Raw genomic sequence first — 18,442 nt, 5'->3', positions numbered from 1 at the left:
AAGTGTAAAAAGAGCTCAAAGACATCTAGACAGAAGTAGTCAGCTAGTATTTGTGGGCAACACGAAGCTGGAAAGACGGGAAGAGAAACTGAAAGGTCACGCCAAGGAAGAGCACGTAAAATCCCATTTAGAAAAATGGCCTGCATGCACGCACACGGGAAGAGCAGAAGAAAGACATTTCTGCAAATAAAACAATGACTGAGCTTAGAGACAGAATGTCAGAGAAGCCAAGAGAAAGATTCTCCAGGGATGCAGTAGGTTCTAAATGCTGGTCCAGTCACTTACAGAAGGGAAATGCACACGCACCTTAAAGAAGGCATTTTCACCATCAATAAAAGTCCTTCGCATATTTTACGATTTCCAATATATTTAAAGAAATAAGACATGGGATTTATCTTTTTATAAAAATCCACAAATAATAAAAGTTAGTTAAATCATTATGTGTACCCTAATTCAACTTAACTCCTACTGAAGAGCAAAATTTTAAAAATTCAGATAGGCATTAGACTGAGCCACAGAAGGTATATCGAATCACTGCCTAAGTCATGTGCAATATTAGACAACTAAATTAGCAGAAAGTTTAACACATAACTCAGTGGAAAAATCTTTTTAAAATAAGAAACATTATTTTTATTTGAATTGAGACCTGTTTTTCTTGGCCAATCCACAAAAATATGTTTCTCTTTCTATGAGTTCAGGACATTAATGCCAAACTCTCAGCCAAAGGTTTATGAAAGTATTACTGAATCGGGTATGTTTATGATTAAAATACAAAGTTCTCAGGACAATCAGTCCCTCTGGGGACTTAAAATAGGAGTAAGTCCAAAAGCCTAGATTTCTGCTGATATAATGTAACTTTCCTTGCCCTCCCCTCAAAATTTTCCCAATTTAATCTAGAAGAGATTCTTGAAAAGTTAAACATTCACTGTAAGGAAAGATATACTCTCTATGGAATAATACATTTTTTATCAAAATGTTGGCTATAAAAATGTGTTAAGAGAAGAACCGTTTAGATACACAAATTGTAAGTATGTAGCCCTTTACAATTACAAAAGCATTCAGTGAAAGTAAGGTGTGCTTAGATGCAAAGGCTGCAAAAGAGATTTAATGCCACCAGAAGTTTAGGCATGCCTCCCTCACAAACAGAAACCCTGAGCAACAAATACGGGCTGCGCTCTCATTAAAAGAGAAAGATCCGTAATTAAAATGAAACGTGGTAAGTGCCATGATGGAAAGAAAGGGAATAAAAGCTCCTGGGTGTACCTTCCCTTGGTTTGGGCAGGAGTAGGCGGATAGGATAATGGGCCACGGAAGGCAGGTGTCAGGATGTCTCCAGAGTGGAGACTTCCAAGTTCTGACCAGGGGGAGAGGACTTAGGAAGAGGCAAGGGGAGAGTTGATGAGCGTGTTCAAAAGGCCAGCGATGTAAGCGCAAGATGAATCTGGAGACCAAACAAGTTCAGGGGAGCTGGCAGCGCTGGGGGTGCAGGGGAGAAGCGCTGGGATGTCCATAAAGGGGTGGCAGGAAGATCCACCCACAATAGAAACAGTAGCATCAAAACTAATACTATGGTGTGTTTCCTCCGTGTTACTCTGTGAAGGAGTAACAAGAACCCCCTCCCCACCCCACCCCACCCCACCCCCATTGTGCACGCCAAGGCTTCCTCTTCCTCCCAGGAAGACAGGGATTGAGTGACCTGTTCTCCCTAAGAGGAAAGGAAGCCCAGTCTCAGCTCACAAGCTGCAAACTGTGTCAACAGCCTTATGCTCTGGAGAGTGGGGAAAGGGAATGATTTCAAAGGCATATCTCATCAGCTGAACAGATTTCACAGAACCTCATGTTGTAACGTGACATGACAGAGTGCATGGGGTCTCCTGGGCATTGCTGGTGGGAGTGTAACTTGGTCCAGCATCTACTGAGGTCAGTCTGGAAACATCCATCAAACTTATACATGTATATACTCTCGTACACACCCACAAATATACAATTCATTTTTAGGTTTCTATCCAAGAGATACTCAATGCCAAGTGGCTGAAGGACAAAGGTTATTCACTGGGCTGTTGTTTGCAAGAACAAAACACAGTAAACAGGGCTTCCCTGGTGGTGCAGTGGTTGAGAGGCTGCCTGCTGATGCAGGGGACATGGGTTTGTGCCCAGGTCCAGGAAGATCCCACATGCCGCGGAGCGGCTAGGCCCGTGAGCCATGGCTGCTGAGCCTACACGTCCAGAGCCTGTGCTCCGCAACGGGAGGGGCTGCAACAGTGAGAGACCCGCGTACTGCAAAAAAATAAATTAATTAAAAATAATAAAACAGTAAATAATCGACATGCTCATCAGCAGACAATGTCCCATCTGTAAAAAGGAAAATCAGTAAACAGTTTCAAAAATAGACCCTTTTTATGCTTCCATATACAAAGATCACCCAGCCATTTTTAGCAGAAAAATCAAAGCCCAGAAGATGATAGGTAGTATTTAAGTAACAATGTGAAAAGAGAATACAGTTTCATATTTGCTCATGCAAGAATGGTATTCTTTGAAAGGGTCCACAGGAATCTGGTAACAGTGGTTGCATAAGGAGAGGTGAGCTGGAGGGAAGTATTGTGTAATATCCATGTATAATGTTTGATTTGGGAGCTATGAATATATTACCTTTGCAAAAATCAAGTAAATAGGGCTTCCCTGGTGGCACAGTGGTTGAGAGTCCACCTGCCGACGCAGGGAACACGGGTTCGTGCCCCGGTCCGGGAGGATCCCACATGCCACGGAGCGGCTGGGCCCATGGGCCATGGCCGCTGAGCCTGCACATCCAGAGCCTGTGCTCCGCAACGGGAGAGGCCGCAACAGTGAGAGGCCCACGTACCACAAAAAAAAATAAAAATAAATCAAGTAAATAACATATTCTAAAATTTTTTTAATTAAAAATAATCACAATGCAATCCCTATCAAACTACCAATAGCATTTTTCACAGAACTAGAACAAAAAATTTCACAATTTATATGGAAACACAAAAGACCCCGAAGAGCCAAAGCAATCTTGAGAAAGAAAACCGGAGCTGGAGGAATCAGGCTCACTGACTTCAGACTATACTACAAAGCTACAGTAATCAAGACAGTATGGTACTGGCACAAAACAGAAATGTAGATCAGTGGAACAGGATAGAAAGCCCAGAGATAAACCCACGCACATATGGTCACCTTATGTTTGATTAAGGAGGCAAGAATATACAATAGAGAAAAGACAGCCTCTTCAATAAGTGGTGCTGGGAAAACTGGACAGCTACATGTAAAAGAATGAAATTAGAACACTCCCTAACACCATACACAAAAATAAACTCAAAATGGATTAAAGACCTAAATGTAAGGCCACACACTCTAAAACTCTTAGAGGAGAACACAGGCAGAACACTCTATGACATAAATCACAGCAAGATCCTTTTTGACACACCTCGTAGAGAAATGGAAATAAAAACAAAAATAAACAAATGGGACCTAATGAAACTTAAAAGCTTTTGCACAGCAAAGGAAACTACAAACAAGACGAAAAGACAACCCTCAGAATGGTAGAAAATATTTGCAAATGAAGCAATGAACAAAGGATTAATCTCTAAAATTTACAAGCAGCTCATGCAGCTCAATATCAAAAAAACAAACAACCCAATCCAAAAATGGGCAGAAGGCCTAAACAGACACTTCTCCAAAGAAGATATACAGATTGCCAACAAACACATGAAAGGAGGCTCAACATCACTAATCATTAGAGAAACGCAAATCAAAACTACCATGAGATATCACCTCACACTAGTCAGAATGGCCATCATCAAAAAATCTACAAACAATAAATGCTGGAGACGGTGTGGAGAAGAGGGAACCCTCTTGCACTGTTGGTGGGAATGTAAATTGATACAGCCACTGTGGAGAACAGTATGGAGGCTCCTTAAAAAACTAAAAATAGAACCACCATATGACCCAGCAATCCCACTACTGGGCATATACCCTGAGAAAACCATAATTCAAAGAGTCATGTACCACAATGTTTATTGCAGCTCTATTTACAATAGCCAGGACATGGAAGCAACCTAAGTGCCCATCAACAGATGAATGGATAAAGAAGATGTGGCACATATATACAATGGAATATTACTCAGCCACAAAAAGAAATGAAATTGAGTTATTTGTAGTGAGGTGGATGGACCTAGAGTCTGTCATACAGAGTAAAGTCAGTCAGAAAGAGTAAAACAAATACCGTATGCTAACACATATATATGGAATCTAAAAAAAAAAAAAAAAATGGTTCTGAAGAAGCTAGGGGCAGAACAGCAATAAAGACTCAGACGTAGAGAATGGACTTGAGGACATGGGGAGGGGGAAGGGTAAGCTGGGACGAAGTGAGAGAGAGGCATGGACATATATACACTACCAAATGTAAAACGGATAGCTAGTGGGAAGCAGCCGCATAGCACAGGGAGATCAGCTCGGTGCTTTGTGACCACCTAGAGGGGTGGGATAAGGGAGGGTGGGAGGGAGATGCAAGAGGGAGGAGAGATGGGGATATATGTATATGTGTAGCTTATTCACTTCATTATAAAGCAGAAACTATCACACCATTGTAAAGCAATTATACTCCAATGAAGATGTTTAAAAATTAATTAATTAAAAAAGAAATCATGCTATCAAATTAATCCCCATATAGTCCAACGAGTATACTATCTTCCAAGGTAGCAGGGAAGACCCCATAATTCTAATCATTCGTCTCATTAGATGTTCAATGAGCCCAGAGGATGATAAGGAATAAATAGGGACACCTAATGAGCGTTAATTTTTAAAATAAATTCTCTACAACCTATGTGAGGTTATCTTTCTATAGGAATCAATTCCTATCACTAAAAAACTTTTCGTGCAATTCCATAAGACACAAAGGATATCACTCCTCTCTTTGAAAATAATTTCTAAAACTCAATTTTATATGAAATATACATGTATAAGAAGAGAAACTTTACTCAGAGAATTGAAGAAAACCATATCAAAAAGCTATCTACTAGATCTAAAATGGCAATGGTAGATCAGAATTTATAACATCCATATTTTATATACTGAACATGTAAATACCAAACTCCACTGTTCCTAGAATAAGAAAATTAGTCTCTTAAAGAAAACGTTTTCGCCAGGCTGGGGTCCCAGAGTAATAGTATAATTCATATTCATTCTAATGACAATAAAAACCTCAGCACTCTCTGCAAAAAAAAATTTTAAATAGTAAGAAAACAGCTCTGAAACAAACAAAATATATATTCAGGAGAGAATATATTACTTTCAACTCACTTGCTTATAAAATATTAAATATAATCAAATGGTTTGTTCAAATATTGTTTTTCGGGCTTCCCTGGTGGCGCAGTGGTTGAGAGTCCGCCTGCCGATGCAGGGGACACGAGTTTGTGCCCCGGTCCGGGAATATCCCACATGCTGCAGAGCGGCTGGGCCCGTGAGCCATGGCCGCTGAGCCTGAGCGTCCGGAGCCTGTGCTCCGCAACGGGAGAGGCCACAACAATGAGAGGTCCGCGTACCACAAAAAGAAAAATAAAATTGTTTTTCCAATTAAATGGAAAATTAATCTGTCAATTTAGTTATAAACAGAGAAATTTAATATTTTCTGATCATCAAATATTTTAATTATTCAAGTAATTAAAATTTTTAGAGCTAATAGAATCGATGACTATGTTGGACCTTGAGCAACATTTTAGGCCGCCTTTTTTTCCTCATGTCCCCCTAATGCCTCACTTAAGTAAGTCCCAGCAACTCTTACCCTCTAATACCATGACCTTTTAGACAAAGCCTTAAAAGCCTCCGGGGGCTTTCCCAGGGCAACTGTGACCAACTGTCATACAGCAAAAATTATAAGGATGCAGAGACACTGTTAGTAACAGACTGAGGGTGCTCACTTTTTAACACCTGAATCCATGCTCAGTTACAAGATATTCTCAGGGGAAGATCAGAAGTTGAATAAGTGGATGAGGAACACCGTGCTCTCTACCAGGTCAAGGTTTTTGAAGTAAAACTTGCAACACAAGCCAGGATGCAGCCAAACATCGATGACTCAGAAGTATGACCGTGTTTCTAAGATTTACTCACGTACATGACTTAATATTTAACAGGTTTTCTTCGCTTTACCTATAATCTGCCATTTTTAGCTTATAACTAATAAAAATCACAATATCATATCATATGGCATAAAAATGGCCAATCTAGTCCACCCAACAAAGAATCCAACTGTAATACATGGTATCAGAAAAAGTAAAAATTATTATGGACTTTTTCCTTTCAATTTATCACAACACTTATTCACTCAAAAACACATGGTGGTGGGGGGCTTCCCTGGTGGCGCAGTGGTTGAGAATCCGCCTGCCAATGCAGGGGACACGGGTTTGAGCCCTGGTCTGGGAGGATCCCACATGCCGCGGAGCAACTAGGCCCGTGAGCCACAACTACTGAGCCTGCGCATCTGGAGCCTGTGCTCCGCAACAAGAGAGACCACGATAGTGAGAGGCCTGCGCACCGCGATGAAGAGTAGCCCCCGCTTGCCGCAACTAGAGAAAGCCCTCACACAGAAACGAAGACTCATGGGGCTTCCCTGGTGGCGCAGTGGTTGGGAGTCCGCCTGCCGATGCAGGGGATGCGGGTTTGTGCCCCAGTCCGGGAGGATCCCACATGCCGCGAAGCGGCTGCGCCTGTGAGCCATGGCCGCTGAGCCTGCGCGTCCGGAGCCTGTGCCCCGCAACGGGAGAGGCCACAACACCGAGAGGCCTACGTACCGCAAAAGAAAAAAAAGAAACGAAGACCCAACACAGCCAAAAATAAATATAATTTTAAAAGAATGTCTCATAGATACACAGACCCAATGAAAATACTACAGGGCACATATACCCAGGCCTCAGTGGGGGAAAAAAGAACATAAAACCATTGGGCAAAATGTTTTAGTGCTTAAAAACGGCCATTTTTTCAGGACCATTCCAGAATCCTGTTGAAGGTAGCTGGAAAAAGCTTGTATAAGACTGATTTTGAAAAAGTATACCTACCTAGATCATAACATTCCAAAATTTTAAATGGCTTAGAGGGATTCAATTGCTACAGGCAGGCTGCAGGAAACGGGTAGTGGAAACAACATACTGTAAGCCAAAGATGTTAATGCAATTTCTTAACCAGGATTTTTAAAGGATAGCAGTTCCCCTGCTCACTGAACGTAGAAATAAAGAACAAATTTTCAAAAGCAAATGACATACAGATGGGTGGGGATAAAGAGAGACGAGAAAGCCTGTATTTTTTTCATGGTCATATTTAATCACACAGCTCACAACAAAATCTTGAAGACTGCCTGCAATGAATTTATGAAAAGGCACCTGAGGGTTGTAGCTAAAAAAGAAAATGCACCTTTATCCACAGCGCAAGCTCGAAACATCTAGTTCTAGCAGCTGTATTCACAGGGAAGAAAATCATCAGCTACGAACAGACTCCCGTGAAGGTTAATCCACACACCACCAAAGATTTTTCACTTGGTAGAATTTCTGAAGCACTTCCCTGCTGCTTGCAGGCTTTGAGCTCCATAGGCAAAAGAAGCAATAAAAATGGCCAGTCATAAAGGAACAGGAGAATTGACTAGTACCCCTTAAACTGCACCCCTCACTCTAAGAGCCCATGGGCAGCCCTGTGTCTCCCGAGCTCCATTCACTTCACAAAGGAACCCAGAAGCTTAGGAAGTGGCCAAGCAGAAACCCTAGTAAGACACTCAGCATTCTTAAATGGCATCCTTAGACCTAATCGTAGCAAAGCCACGCGTGCTTGCCAAAACCAAAAGGGAATATAAAAAATGGACACAGACACAGAGATGAACACTAATATCACTGTTATGTCAGATTATGTCCTTCAGAAAAGAACCAGAGATGATTTTAAATGATTAACTTTTATTTTAGTTCTGGTAAGATGCCATGGAAGCAAGAATCCAATTCTGGAAGGATGATGAGGGCATTAGAAATACACCAGGGATGAAAAGGAACCAGCACAGCACAAATACTCCCAATACGCCAGGAGAAAAACAGCCAGCGACTGTTGTGACACAGGGAGAGTTACCGAAGCTATTCTTACCCAAAATAAAGACAGGAGAGCAGCACCCAGCAAGTGCCCACGATGCACCAAAACCTGGATCTGCATTTTGAAATGTGTTACTCACTCAATCTTCACGCGTGAAGCCAACAGCGCGTATTATTTCCCCCATTTTGTCTACAGTGAAAATGAAGGTTGCAGATTTTACGCAACCGAGAAAAGGTCACGCCAGTGAGTTACGTGCCACTGAATTTACATAAGGGTAAAATGCTTGTCGCTCCCACGAGAAAACACCGTCCAAAGGGGCCCTGCACGTGGCTGGCAAGGCTCCCTGGGAAACTCGTGTTTCCTTCTCGGAAGAATGTCCACCAGCCCCCTGCGCTGCAGTCCTGTTCTTATATTTGATGCTATGAGTCCACTGTTCTTTGATAATACAAGTAGAAAATGTGTAGGGTTTCTGAAAAATAGTATGTGTCACGTACAAAGATGACACTATCATTTAAACCTCGACTAATGTCAAGACATGTATTATAATGGCAGACATCCCATTATCAAAGCGCAAGATAATCTGCTCTTGGCATATCCAGGAGACATGACACCTCTCTTCAAAGGTTGTTTTGGTTTTATTTTTGGTGTTATTGTGAACATGACATGTTTCTGCTATAAAGAAACTCTCCGGCATTTTTATAATGAAAACTAAACTTAATTTTTTTTTTTTTTTTTTTGCCGTACGCGGGCCTCTCACCGCTGCGGCCTCTCCCGCTGCGGAACACAGGCTCCGGACGCGCAGGCCCAGCGGCCATGGCCCACGGGCCCAGCCGCTCCGCGGCACGCGGGATCCCCCCAGACCGGGGCACGAACCCGCGTCCCCTGCATCGGCAGGCAGACTCCCAACCACTGCGCCACCAGGGAAGCCCTAAACTTAATTTTTAAAGCGATCGATGTTTTTAGTTTCTACATTTGCTGCTGCTAGAGGCGAACACAATTCTATTAGCTTTGGCACAAGTTCTGCGAAACTTTGCCAACTAGGAAATAATATTAATAAATCCCCTGCCTTTTAATAGAAAACTGTAGAACTTTAGAAATTGGGAGGCAGGGGCCTTTGATTATTTTTAACCAGATTATCAAGTCTTTTGGTTACTCAGTGTCTTTGTGCTAAAGAATAAACAAACCAACCACATCCCAGTTACTATTTAGCAGGACCAGAGCCTAACCTCCTGTCCCATTAGTGCGGCAGAGACCAGGAAGCCCGGCCAGTTCCCATGTCAGAATTTCCAGAGCTCTTCCTTGTTCTAAGGCGTTGACCCTGCAGTCATTTCGCTGACCGGTTTGCAGCTGTTGTAATCAGATTTCTGAAGAAGCCACCTCCTCATTTTGTCATTAAGAAAGTATGATCAGTTCATATTCTGGAAAACCAGTTATATGTCATCTGGATGGTTCTAAGTGTCAATGAGATGAGATTTTTTTTTTTCCCCCATTTAGAAAAGGTTTTTAAGCACTTGGGGAAAGATGAGGATCTTGCCTGTGCAGGTGGATGGAAGAAAAACCAACCACGGAGAGAGGTGTGGGCCCACAGCATGACCCCTGACCCCGTCATTCATCATGCCAGGGTGAAATGGGCAAAACCTAGGAACACGAGGACTTACTGACTGACTTACTCACTTTTCTAAACTATCCCCATATAAAATCTGGATAAGCTTAAAAACGTTGCTTCACTACGCTGTTTACTCACATCCAAAACAGACTCTAATTTTTAAAATTTACTTCTGCTCTAGCTCCTCAAAACTTTGGCTTTAATCAAATTACAATGAAATGTAAAAATGAAACACTTTCATAGTAACTTAACTTTTCCATGATTGTGACTATACCCACTGTGTAGCACATGAATAGCAATCATAATACATAAATATTTTCAAAAGTTTTAAAAGGATCAGGATAAGCAGACAGTGTTGGACTCTTCTCTTTTGAGAACAGGACCAATGATAAGCATTCATTCCCTGGCATTATTTTATTACACAGGTTTTCTATTTAACCATCAGCTATTTTCTAATTATAATCTCTAGGAGTCAACAAATACAAGCTGATGTAAAAACAGACCTATCCCTGGATTAGCCACATTCATTTCAGAAGGAATAAGTGATGAAAATTCAGAAATGTTCTGTCTGCGTGAAAAAGCCTGGAGCAAAAGCATCGTGGCTAGAGACAGTGACAAAAGTGCACAAAAGAAGAAGGGAAAAGGCAGTTCAGTGCTTCTAAAATTCATGGCCTCACAGGCTCCAAAGGGGAGGGGACGGCCCATTCAATGTCAAACCTAAACCTCGTGATCACCACACATTTAAGGTCTTTCCCTGAGTCTGCCTCCCTCAGTATAATCTGCCTATTAGATGCAGTTTTTGCTTGATGGAAAGAACCTTAAAGCATGGACTTTTCTCTAAAGGTCAGGGCAGTCATCCCCTGTAACAGAGCGTAAGTGGTGGCTGGAATGTGCCTTCCACCTCCTAGGGTTTTCTGTTAATTGGCTTCAGGCCTGTTCACCCAGACAAGGTAGTGAAAATGGCAGGCTCCCAATTAGCTTAAATTTCCCTTCAGGTCCCTCTACATTCTGGTCCCAAATTCTCCCAATCATGTATTGTAAAGTTCCTGCCTCCTCTTCTGTGGAATTTATTAGTTGCAATAAACGGTGGGGATAGAAGAACAAAGGCAGCTTATGATCTATTTTCTGCCAATATTAAATTATACTCCATGCAGAGTCAAGGAAATGGTAATCGTTAAAAGGAATTCAGATTTCTTAAAGCACTGTCATACATCAAAACTGGGGAGGCTTCCCTGGTGACGCAGTGGTTAGGAATCCGCCTGCCAATGCAGGGGACACGGGTTCGAGCCCTGATCCGGAAAGATCCCACGTGCTGCGGAGCAACTAAGCCCGTGCGCCACAACTACTGAGCCTGTGTGCCACAACCACTGAAGCCCACGTGCCTAGAGCCCGTGCTCCGCAACAGGAGAAGCCACCGCAATGAGAAGCCCACACACTGCAATTAGAGAAAGACCACGCGCAGCAACAAAGACCCAACGCAGCCAAAAATAAATTAATTAATTACACAAAAAGAAAAAAAACTGAGGGTGGTTTGCTATGTTTTTTGTTTCTTGGGTCTCAGAGTCAAAATTTCGGAAGCAGGAGAACATTTTTAAGGCAACATGACAGAAACCCATTTAGTTTTCAAATCCTTTGTACTTCCTCTGAGAGCTCCCAGGAGAAGGAAGTCAAGAGATTGAGGTAAGAAAAGGATGTCTTTGAAAGATGCTCAGTCCTCTACCTTCTGAGATGACCCTGACGTAGGATGCCGCTACAGGCAAATCTGAGCAAGGTGAGTCAGTCATGATTCTGGAATCATGTTGACTTTGACTCCAAGTGCTTCCTGGGTCAGAGTTCAGAGTTCAGATACACCACCTACCTTTAGAGACAGAGGTAAACTTACCAACACTCTAACAGAGGGAAGGAAGATTCAATCGTCCCCTTATCAATCCCAAAAGAGAAAGCACCTCAGCTTCCAGAGGTGCCTGCTAGCTCAGCACACACCCTCCTTTGTCCTTTTCATCCCTACTGTTTATTCCCACTGGCAAAGCTGATGTGGTCATAATTGCCTTCAAAAAACAGAGATAATGAGAAACAAGCACTCTAGTAGGAAATAGAGCAAAAACAAAACCACTGGAGGCATATACAATCTAGAACTCTCTTGACCTCTTCAGTCCAGATGGCGTAACTAAAAGAAGACATCAGTTCCACTCCGGTGATCCCAAAGCATAAAGGCAAGGGCTGATTTTTTTTTTAACCGTATGAAATATTCTTTTATCTACATGATGCCACTCCTTTACTATATTTTTAATGGCAAAAAAACAAAAACAAAAACACAGAAGAGACATCAGGCCATTAAAGTCAAATGACTCATGGGAACAGTTAAATGAATAAATCCACAATTAAATGAGAATGGCTGGACTAGATTTCCAGTGTATCCAGCATAACCTATTTGTACTCTTCTGCCCAAACAATTGTGCTTACTTTTGGCCAAAGTTTTAATACGGGTTTTGTTTTGTTTTTGCTGTTCCTGTCCAGTTAAATAGACTTCAGGCTAGTTAATTATCCTGCTGATGGTAAATCATTAAATTTAATGAATGGATCGGCATTTCTTAAACTGAAGCCAAGGAAGAAGATGACTGCAGGCTCAGGAGTCAATAAGCTAATGTCATTTACAGTGGCTACACATATTAAGAAAGCACTTTTTTTTTTCTTTTTTAACTTTCTTATCATGGAACAAATACTTCAAATAACTTCAACAAAAGCCAATCAAGGCTTAGTTTTGGGGGAAAAAAAAAAGTTGTGTCTCAGTGCATCCCTTTTGCTTAAAAAGAAACCCTATATATATATTTTTTTTTTTTTTTTTTTTTTTTTTTTTTTTGCGCGGTGCGGGCCTCTCACTGTTGTAGCCTCTCCCATTGCGGAGCACAGGCTCTGGACACGCAGGCTCAGCGGCCATGGCTCAGGGGACCAGCTGCTCCGCGGCATGTGGGATCTTCCCAGACCGGGGCACGAACCCGTGTCCCCTGCATCGGCAGGCGGACTCTCAACCACTGCGCCACCAGGGAAGCCCAAAGTTATATTTTCAGAAATAATTAAATGTATCATATTTTAGAAACTCTGGGCTGCCAATTTTTTTCTCCTAATCTTGCAATAAAAATGGTCAGATTCAGCAACTTTAGCTTGAATGGAGTCCTGACTGTGTTTAGTGATGAGCAATTGTGTTTCAGGGAAGGTAAACCCCCATTTCCACCCCCAGCACCAGGAGGTCAAACGCAATTAGTCTAAACCAACACAGGTACTTGTACTGCCTTTGATTTCAAAACGGGTAGGCAAGTCATGAGATTCTGGACAACAAAACACAAAGGGCATCTGGTGGGCGGGGGAAGGGGGAGATGACAGGAAAAGCTTATCTGCTTTCAAATGGGCCACAGTGAAGAGAAGGGCCCGGCCCCCTACCTCTGCAAGGATGTGATGGTCTGGACCCAGCAGGAAAGGACTAGCCAAGCCTGCGGGGCTCCGGGAGAAGCTGGGGAACCTTGACCCTCAGGAAGACCACTGGGCCAGAAATGAACCCCTACCCTTGCTTCCCCCTGACTTCTTGTTAAAGAAGCAAGGAGTAGTTCCTTATCATGCAATCTAGATGTTCTGTATTAGCACACAATGCTTTTCCAACAAATATACTAAGACACACTGAATTTGTCTGGGTACCGGGCATGAATCTAAGCCCTCAGCAGGTATTATATCACCTGAGGTATTAATCATGAGGCCAGCTCTATGATTACCACATCCGCTATGTCCACTGTGTGAATAAACTGAGGGGCAGACAAGGTGAGCAAGTGCCCAAACCCCACACGTGGTGAAGAGCCGATAGCAGCCAGTCTGACCCCAGACCCGAGGTGAACTATCTCAATCCTAAAAAGTTACTTCAAAGTGATAATTTTCGCAAAACAATACAGATTTTAAACTAATTAGTGTTACTATTTCATTATCACTGGGTTTTCACTTGTTTTTATCACTTGTTTTTCCTAAGTAGAACTTCCATGGTTTTTAAACTATTTAAAATCATTTCCAGGGACTTCCCTGGCAGTCCACTGGTTAAGACTTCGCCTTCCAGTGCAGGAGGTGCGGGTTTGATCCCTGGTCAGGAAGCTGGGGTCCTACATGCCTTGCAGCCAAAAAACCAAAACATTAAACAGAAGCAATACTGTAACAAATTCAATAATGACTTTAAAAATGGTCCACATCAAAAAATATATATTAAAATTATTTCCAGCACACAAAGTTTTATACTCCTTACTATAGGATAAAAATCATTCCATCACAGGTATCAAAGGCAAACTGTCCTTTTTTATTGTTTCATAATCAAACACCCCACATACACAGAACTATTTTACGAGGTTTATGCTGTAAAACATAGACTGAGATGAATTCAGCAAAATACTTAGGGTTTCTTTCCACTGATATCATTAATCTAAATTGAAAAACAGCTATTCCAGTATCTAGGCAACCGAATTATCAATAATTTTAGAAATTATTGAAACTGATACACAACAAAGCATTCTGTCACCGAGTACTCACCCAGTTTGTGATCCATATGAACTTTTTAAAGAATATAGATGACGAAGGAACCAAATAAGTGCATTTTTAATATCAAAACTAATAAACCTACAAAGAAAACACTGGCGTTCCCACTACAGAGAAACACTGTGACTAACAATAAACAATTAACACTTTAAAAAAACAACACTGCAAGAATTTTTTATACATCAAAACTTACCAGATAAATTCTTAGTCTTCATACCAACAGTTTTGTTGCAAACAGTCCTCTTCCCAAGCCACTATGTATACTGAGTGGTAACAATTCTGATTTCATGAATTGGAGGTGACTGCCCCACAGAGTGAACTAAGCTACTCTGAAAACGTAGACACCTACAACAGGTCCTTGACATTTATGAAAGGACAAGTCCCCAGACCTGACAAGACAGTCTAAATGCTGAAACAACACTACAGCTTACATTTTTCCCATAAAGTGAAGTCAGGGATAACAGAAAATTTATTTTGCCTCTTCAGATCCTTTGACGTAATTGCCTCTCAGTCGAGAGGAGAGCCCATGGGTGGTCTTGAAAGTCTACCTATAAACCACATTATTCACACCAAATATCTGTGCCTCACAGCCTAACAAGCTCTACGGTGGTGATACTTGAGAACCTACAGCACCTGCTTATGAGAAATCTTTGATGAGGAACCACCACCGAAATAGTCTACACTTATGTTACGCACACTCTGATACGGAGCCTGGTCCTTAACTGCAGTCTGGCAGAATCACTTATCTCCAGTCAACACTGTGATGGAGGGCAACGTCTGGGGGATGGGCTAGGAAGTTACACCACCGACGCATGTAGAAGGATTCGTTTGTGTTACCTGTTCTTGCTTCTCCAGCCACTTGTCCACCATTGGGTGACTGGCACTCAGAGATGAGCGAGCATTGTCTCTCTGAAATTGGTTAGACCAGTTACTAGTGTCCCGTGGGAGGCTTCTGTAGTTTTCATCTTTCTATTCAAAAAGAAACAAAAAGGTGTCTTGTAAAAAACCAGATCTTGCAAATTAATGATGCACCTGGTTTTTCAAAAGTAGCAGAAAAATGATTCTACATATTTAAAATGTTTTTCCCATGTCTATACCAAAAAGCTGACTGAGGACATTCCCTCCAGGTTAGACCTCAGAAATGCAGTCACCTGCCTGGGATAAGGGAGTCTGAGGGCTGTAGCCACACACACAGGCCCACAATAGACAGAAGAACACACTCTGCCCTCCTCTCGGATACACATCCCCAAGCCAAGGACATGCACCAGAAAATGGAAAATACTTCTATACCAGCCTTTAATCATCACTCAATCACGGCATTTTCTCTTTTCTTCTTCCTTCCGATCTTAGAATAATACTGTGTGATATTTTCTATAATTCACCAAAAATGTTTAAAACAGGGAAGACAAATGAATTTGCTCTTTATTTAGATCCTCGCAGTTCTGTGACTTTGGGCAAGAGATTGAAGACTCTGGGTTCTTCTGTTGCCTCCCTCACGAGCTAGTTGTAAACATTAATTCAAATATCAAGTAGAGAAAAAAATTAGTCTATCCCAATACATGGTACATAAGAGACACACAGTTGTTCACCCCGACATGCTTATGACGAGTGATGTCTTTACATAAAAACCTAGTCAACTGATAAATATTTATTTAATACACCCCACAGCAACCAAGGTATCTCTTTCAAATAATAATTTATAACAACTTGCTTTGGCTTTAGAGCTGCAAAACTTAATTTCAATGTTCTGAAAAGAAATGAGAAGGCTAGGATAAGGTAGGAAAGTCGAACATTTTAGTTTAATAACTAAATCCAAATATCTCCTACAAGAATAAATTTAAAATGTTAACCTCACTTTAACCCACTTACATCAGTGCCCACTTTAAGTACCCAAATGTTTTCCTTAAAAACTTTGCCAAGGGTAGCGTGGTTGTAAATATCATCATATACATGATTGATCCTTATTCTTTATTACTTAAACCACATGAGCAGTCAGCACACACATAGAAACAAAAAAGTGTAATATAATAGATTTGCATCGTATAGACCTTAGCAATAGACCAGGATACTGCTTTCTGTTTCATCAGAGAATAAAACTTAAAAATGAATTGACTGGGCTTCCCTGGTGGCACAGTGGTTGAGAATCCGCCTGCCGATGCAGGGGACATGGGTTCGTGCCCCGGTCCGGGAAGATCCCACATGCCACAGAGTGGCTGGGCCCATGAGCCATGGCCTCTGAGCCTGTGCTCCTCAACGGGAGAGGCCACAACAGTGAGAGGCCCGCGTACCAAAAAAAAAAGAATTGATTTTCCTGGACCTATGCCAATGCTGTGACATATGAAGAAGAATTTTTTAACCTATAAAGATTTACCAGTATACTTTTGGCATGAAACTTTGTAATTTTTTAAAAATCAAACTACAGAAAATAAACTTTAAAAACTCGATAGGAGAATTAACCATTAGCAGCAAGTACTTTTTACTAGTAAAACTCTGTACCTTTTTGGTCACTATGGCTCAAGAAAGCTGTGATAGGGGCTTCCCTGGTGGCACAGTGGTTAAGAATCCATCTGCCAATGCAGGGGACACAGGTTCGAGCCCTGGTCCGGGAAGATCCCACACGTCACGAAGCAACTAAGACCGTGCACCACAACTACTGAGCCTGCGCTCTAGAGCCCGCAAGCCACAACTACTGAAGCCCGTGTGCCTAGAGCCCGTGCTCTGCAACAAGAGAAGCCACCGCAATGAGAGAAGCCCACGCACCAAAACGAAGAGCAGCCCCTGCTCACCGTAACTAGAGAAAGCCTGCGCGCAGCAACGAAGACCCAACACAGCCAAAAAGAAATAAAATAAATAAAGTTATTAAAAAAAAAGAAAAGAAAGAAAGAAAGCTGTGATGGGGCATAACCACAAGTAAAAGGAAGATGCTGGTAAGATTAGGCTGCTGCTCCACACCCAGGGATGAGGTAGTGACCTTGCTTACAGGAACGTGGAAATGGTAAGCTAAGCAGAGGACATAGACAAAGACGAAAGAAAAGAATGAAGCAAATGAAGAAACTAAAGCTCACTGTATCTCAAAATACTAAGAGCCCTTCCTTAAAACTTGAGCATAGTAACTTCAGAACAAAGCGAAACTATCTGTTTCACATGGTTGTCCCTAAACTTACTGACCAGAAATTCAAATAAATCATAAGGGGCAGATAAACTTATTAATGACAGAACCTTAAACGTCCACGAAGAGAGAAAGGATTGGAAGTGTGGCGAAACACAAGCACAGTTTTTACGTCAAGGATCGCACAGGGTCCTACCATTGGCTAGGGACCTGGTTTTTCTATTCTTTTCCCACCATTAGAGGTGATTATTATACCAACTCTTTACTTTGAAAATGAATAATCAAACAGAAAGCATTAAAAATCTATCCTGCCTTTTTAGTAGGAACTGTATTTCAGAGAAACCAATAGTGCCAGTCAAAGGGGAAAGCTTGTCTTTTCAGGAAAATGCCGAGGTATGGAAGTAGAACAATTAACAGTATTAGAAAAGTCACCGTTTTCAACTCCTAATGAAATCATTCATTCAGGCAAAGATAATCAGTGGATGCTAAAACCATTAGGTGAAAAGTTGATAATGAACCGGATGTATGCATAGTGACAAAATACCACTTGCAAAGGGAAAAATATATCTTTAAAGTAAAGAGACCGGAGGCCACAAAACTCTCTTTTCCTGATGTCTAGAATTCAAAAAGCTCCTGGTACTTCCTTTTGATTCCTTTTGAATCTCCATCATTATTCGTCTTCCCTTAAATGGCCCCTGTGGGCTCTTACTATGGACCACTCACTACCGTCTCCCTGAACAAGCTCAAAAAGGTACAAGTGCAAAACCTCCTCTCTGACAGCTTCTACCCACAGGTCACCAACACTAAACTGATTTTCTGAATTCATGATCTAAATTTCCAACAGGATGTCCCAAAGGTATGTACCTAATCTCCACAGTCTCGTTAATCCAAAGCTCATGGCCAAGATCTTACCCTTCGGCCATCACCCTAGTTCAGGATCGACGTGCCTCTCTTCTGAACCATTACAGCAGCCTTCTAGTTGGAGGCTGGCTCAAACCTTCTCTCCAACAACGCTCCAAAGAGAATTCTTCTAAAATGCCCATTAGGTCACGTCACACCTGGAACAAACATGAGGACCCGTG

At 41.8% G+C, this 18,442-nt stretch overlaps 1 protein-coding gene across 23 annotated transcripts in view; it reads right to left on the bottom strand.

Annotated features, from left to right (window-relative positions):
* PARD3 (par-3 family cell polarity regulator) overlaps nt 1-18,442 on the bottom strand; it is a 727,131-nt gene that overhangs the window by 405,797 nt on the left and 302,892 nt on the right. For 17 of the 23 annotated variants that reach the window (XM_067702290.1, XM_067702246.1, XM_067702221.1 and 14 more), the window contains exon 5: nt 15,089-15,220. The exons of the other annotated variants lie outside the window; for them this stretch is intronic. In XM_067702290.1, coding sequence (XP_067558391.1) covers nt 15,089-15,220 — 132 coding nt within the window. The remainder of the gene's footprint in view (nt 1-15,088; nt 15,221-18,442) is intronic. 23 annotated transcript variants of the gene reach the window in all.

This window comes from Pseudorca crassidens, chromosome 1 (assembly GCF_039906515.1).
Source record: "Pseudorca crassidens isolate mPseCra1 chromosome 1, mPseCra1.hap1, whole genome shotgun sequence".
NCBI lineage: Eukaryota > Metazoa > Chordata > Mammalia > Artiodactyla > Delphinidae > Pseudorca > Pseudorca crassidens.
This window is presented reverse-complemented; position numbering and strand designations above follow the sequence as displayed.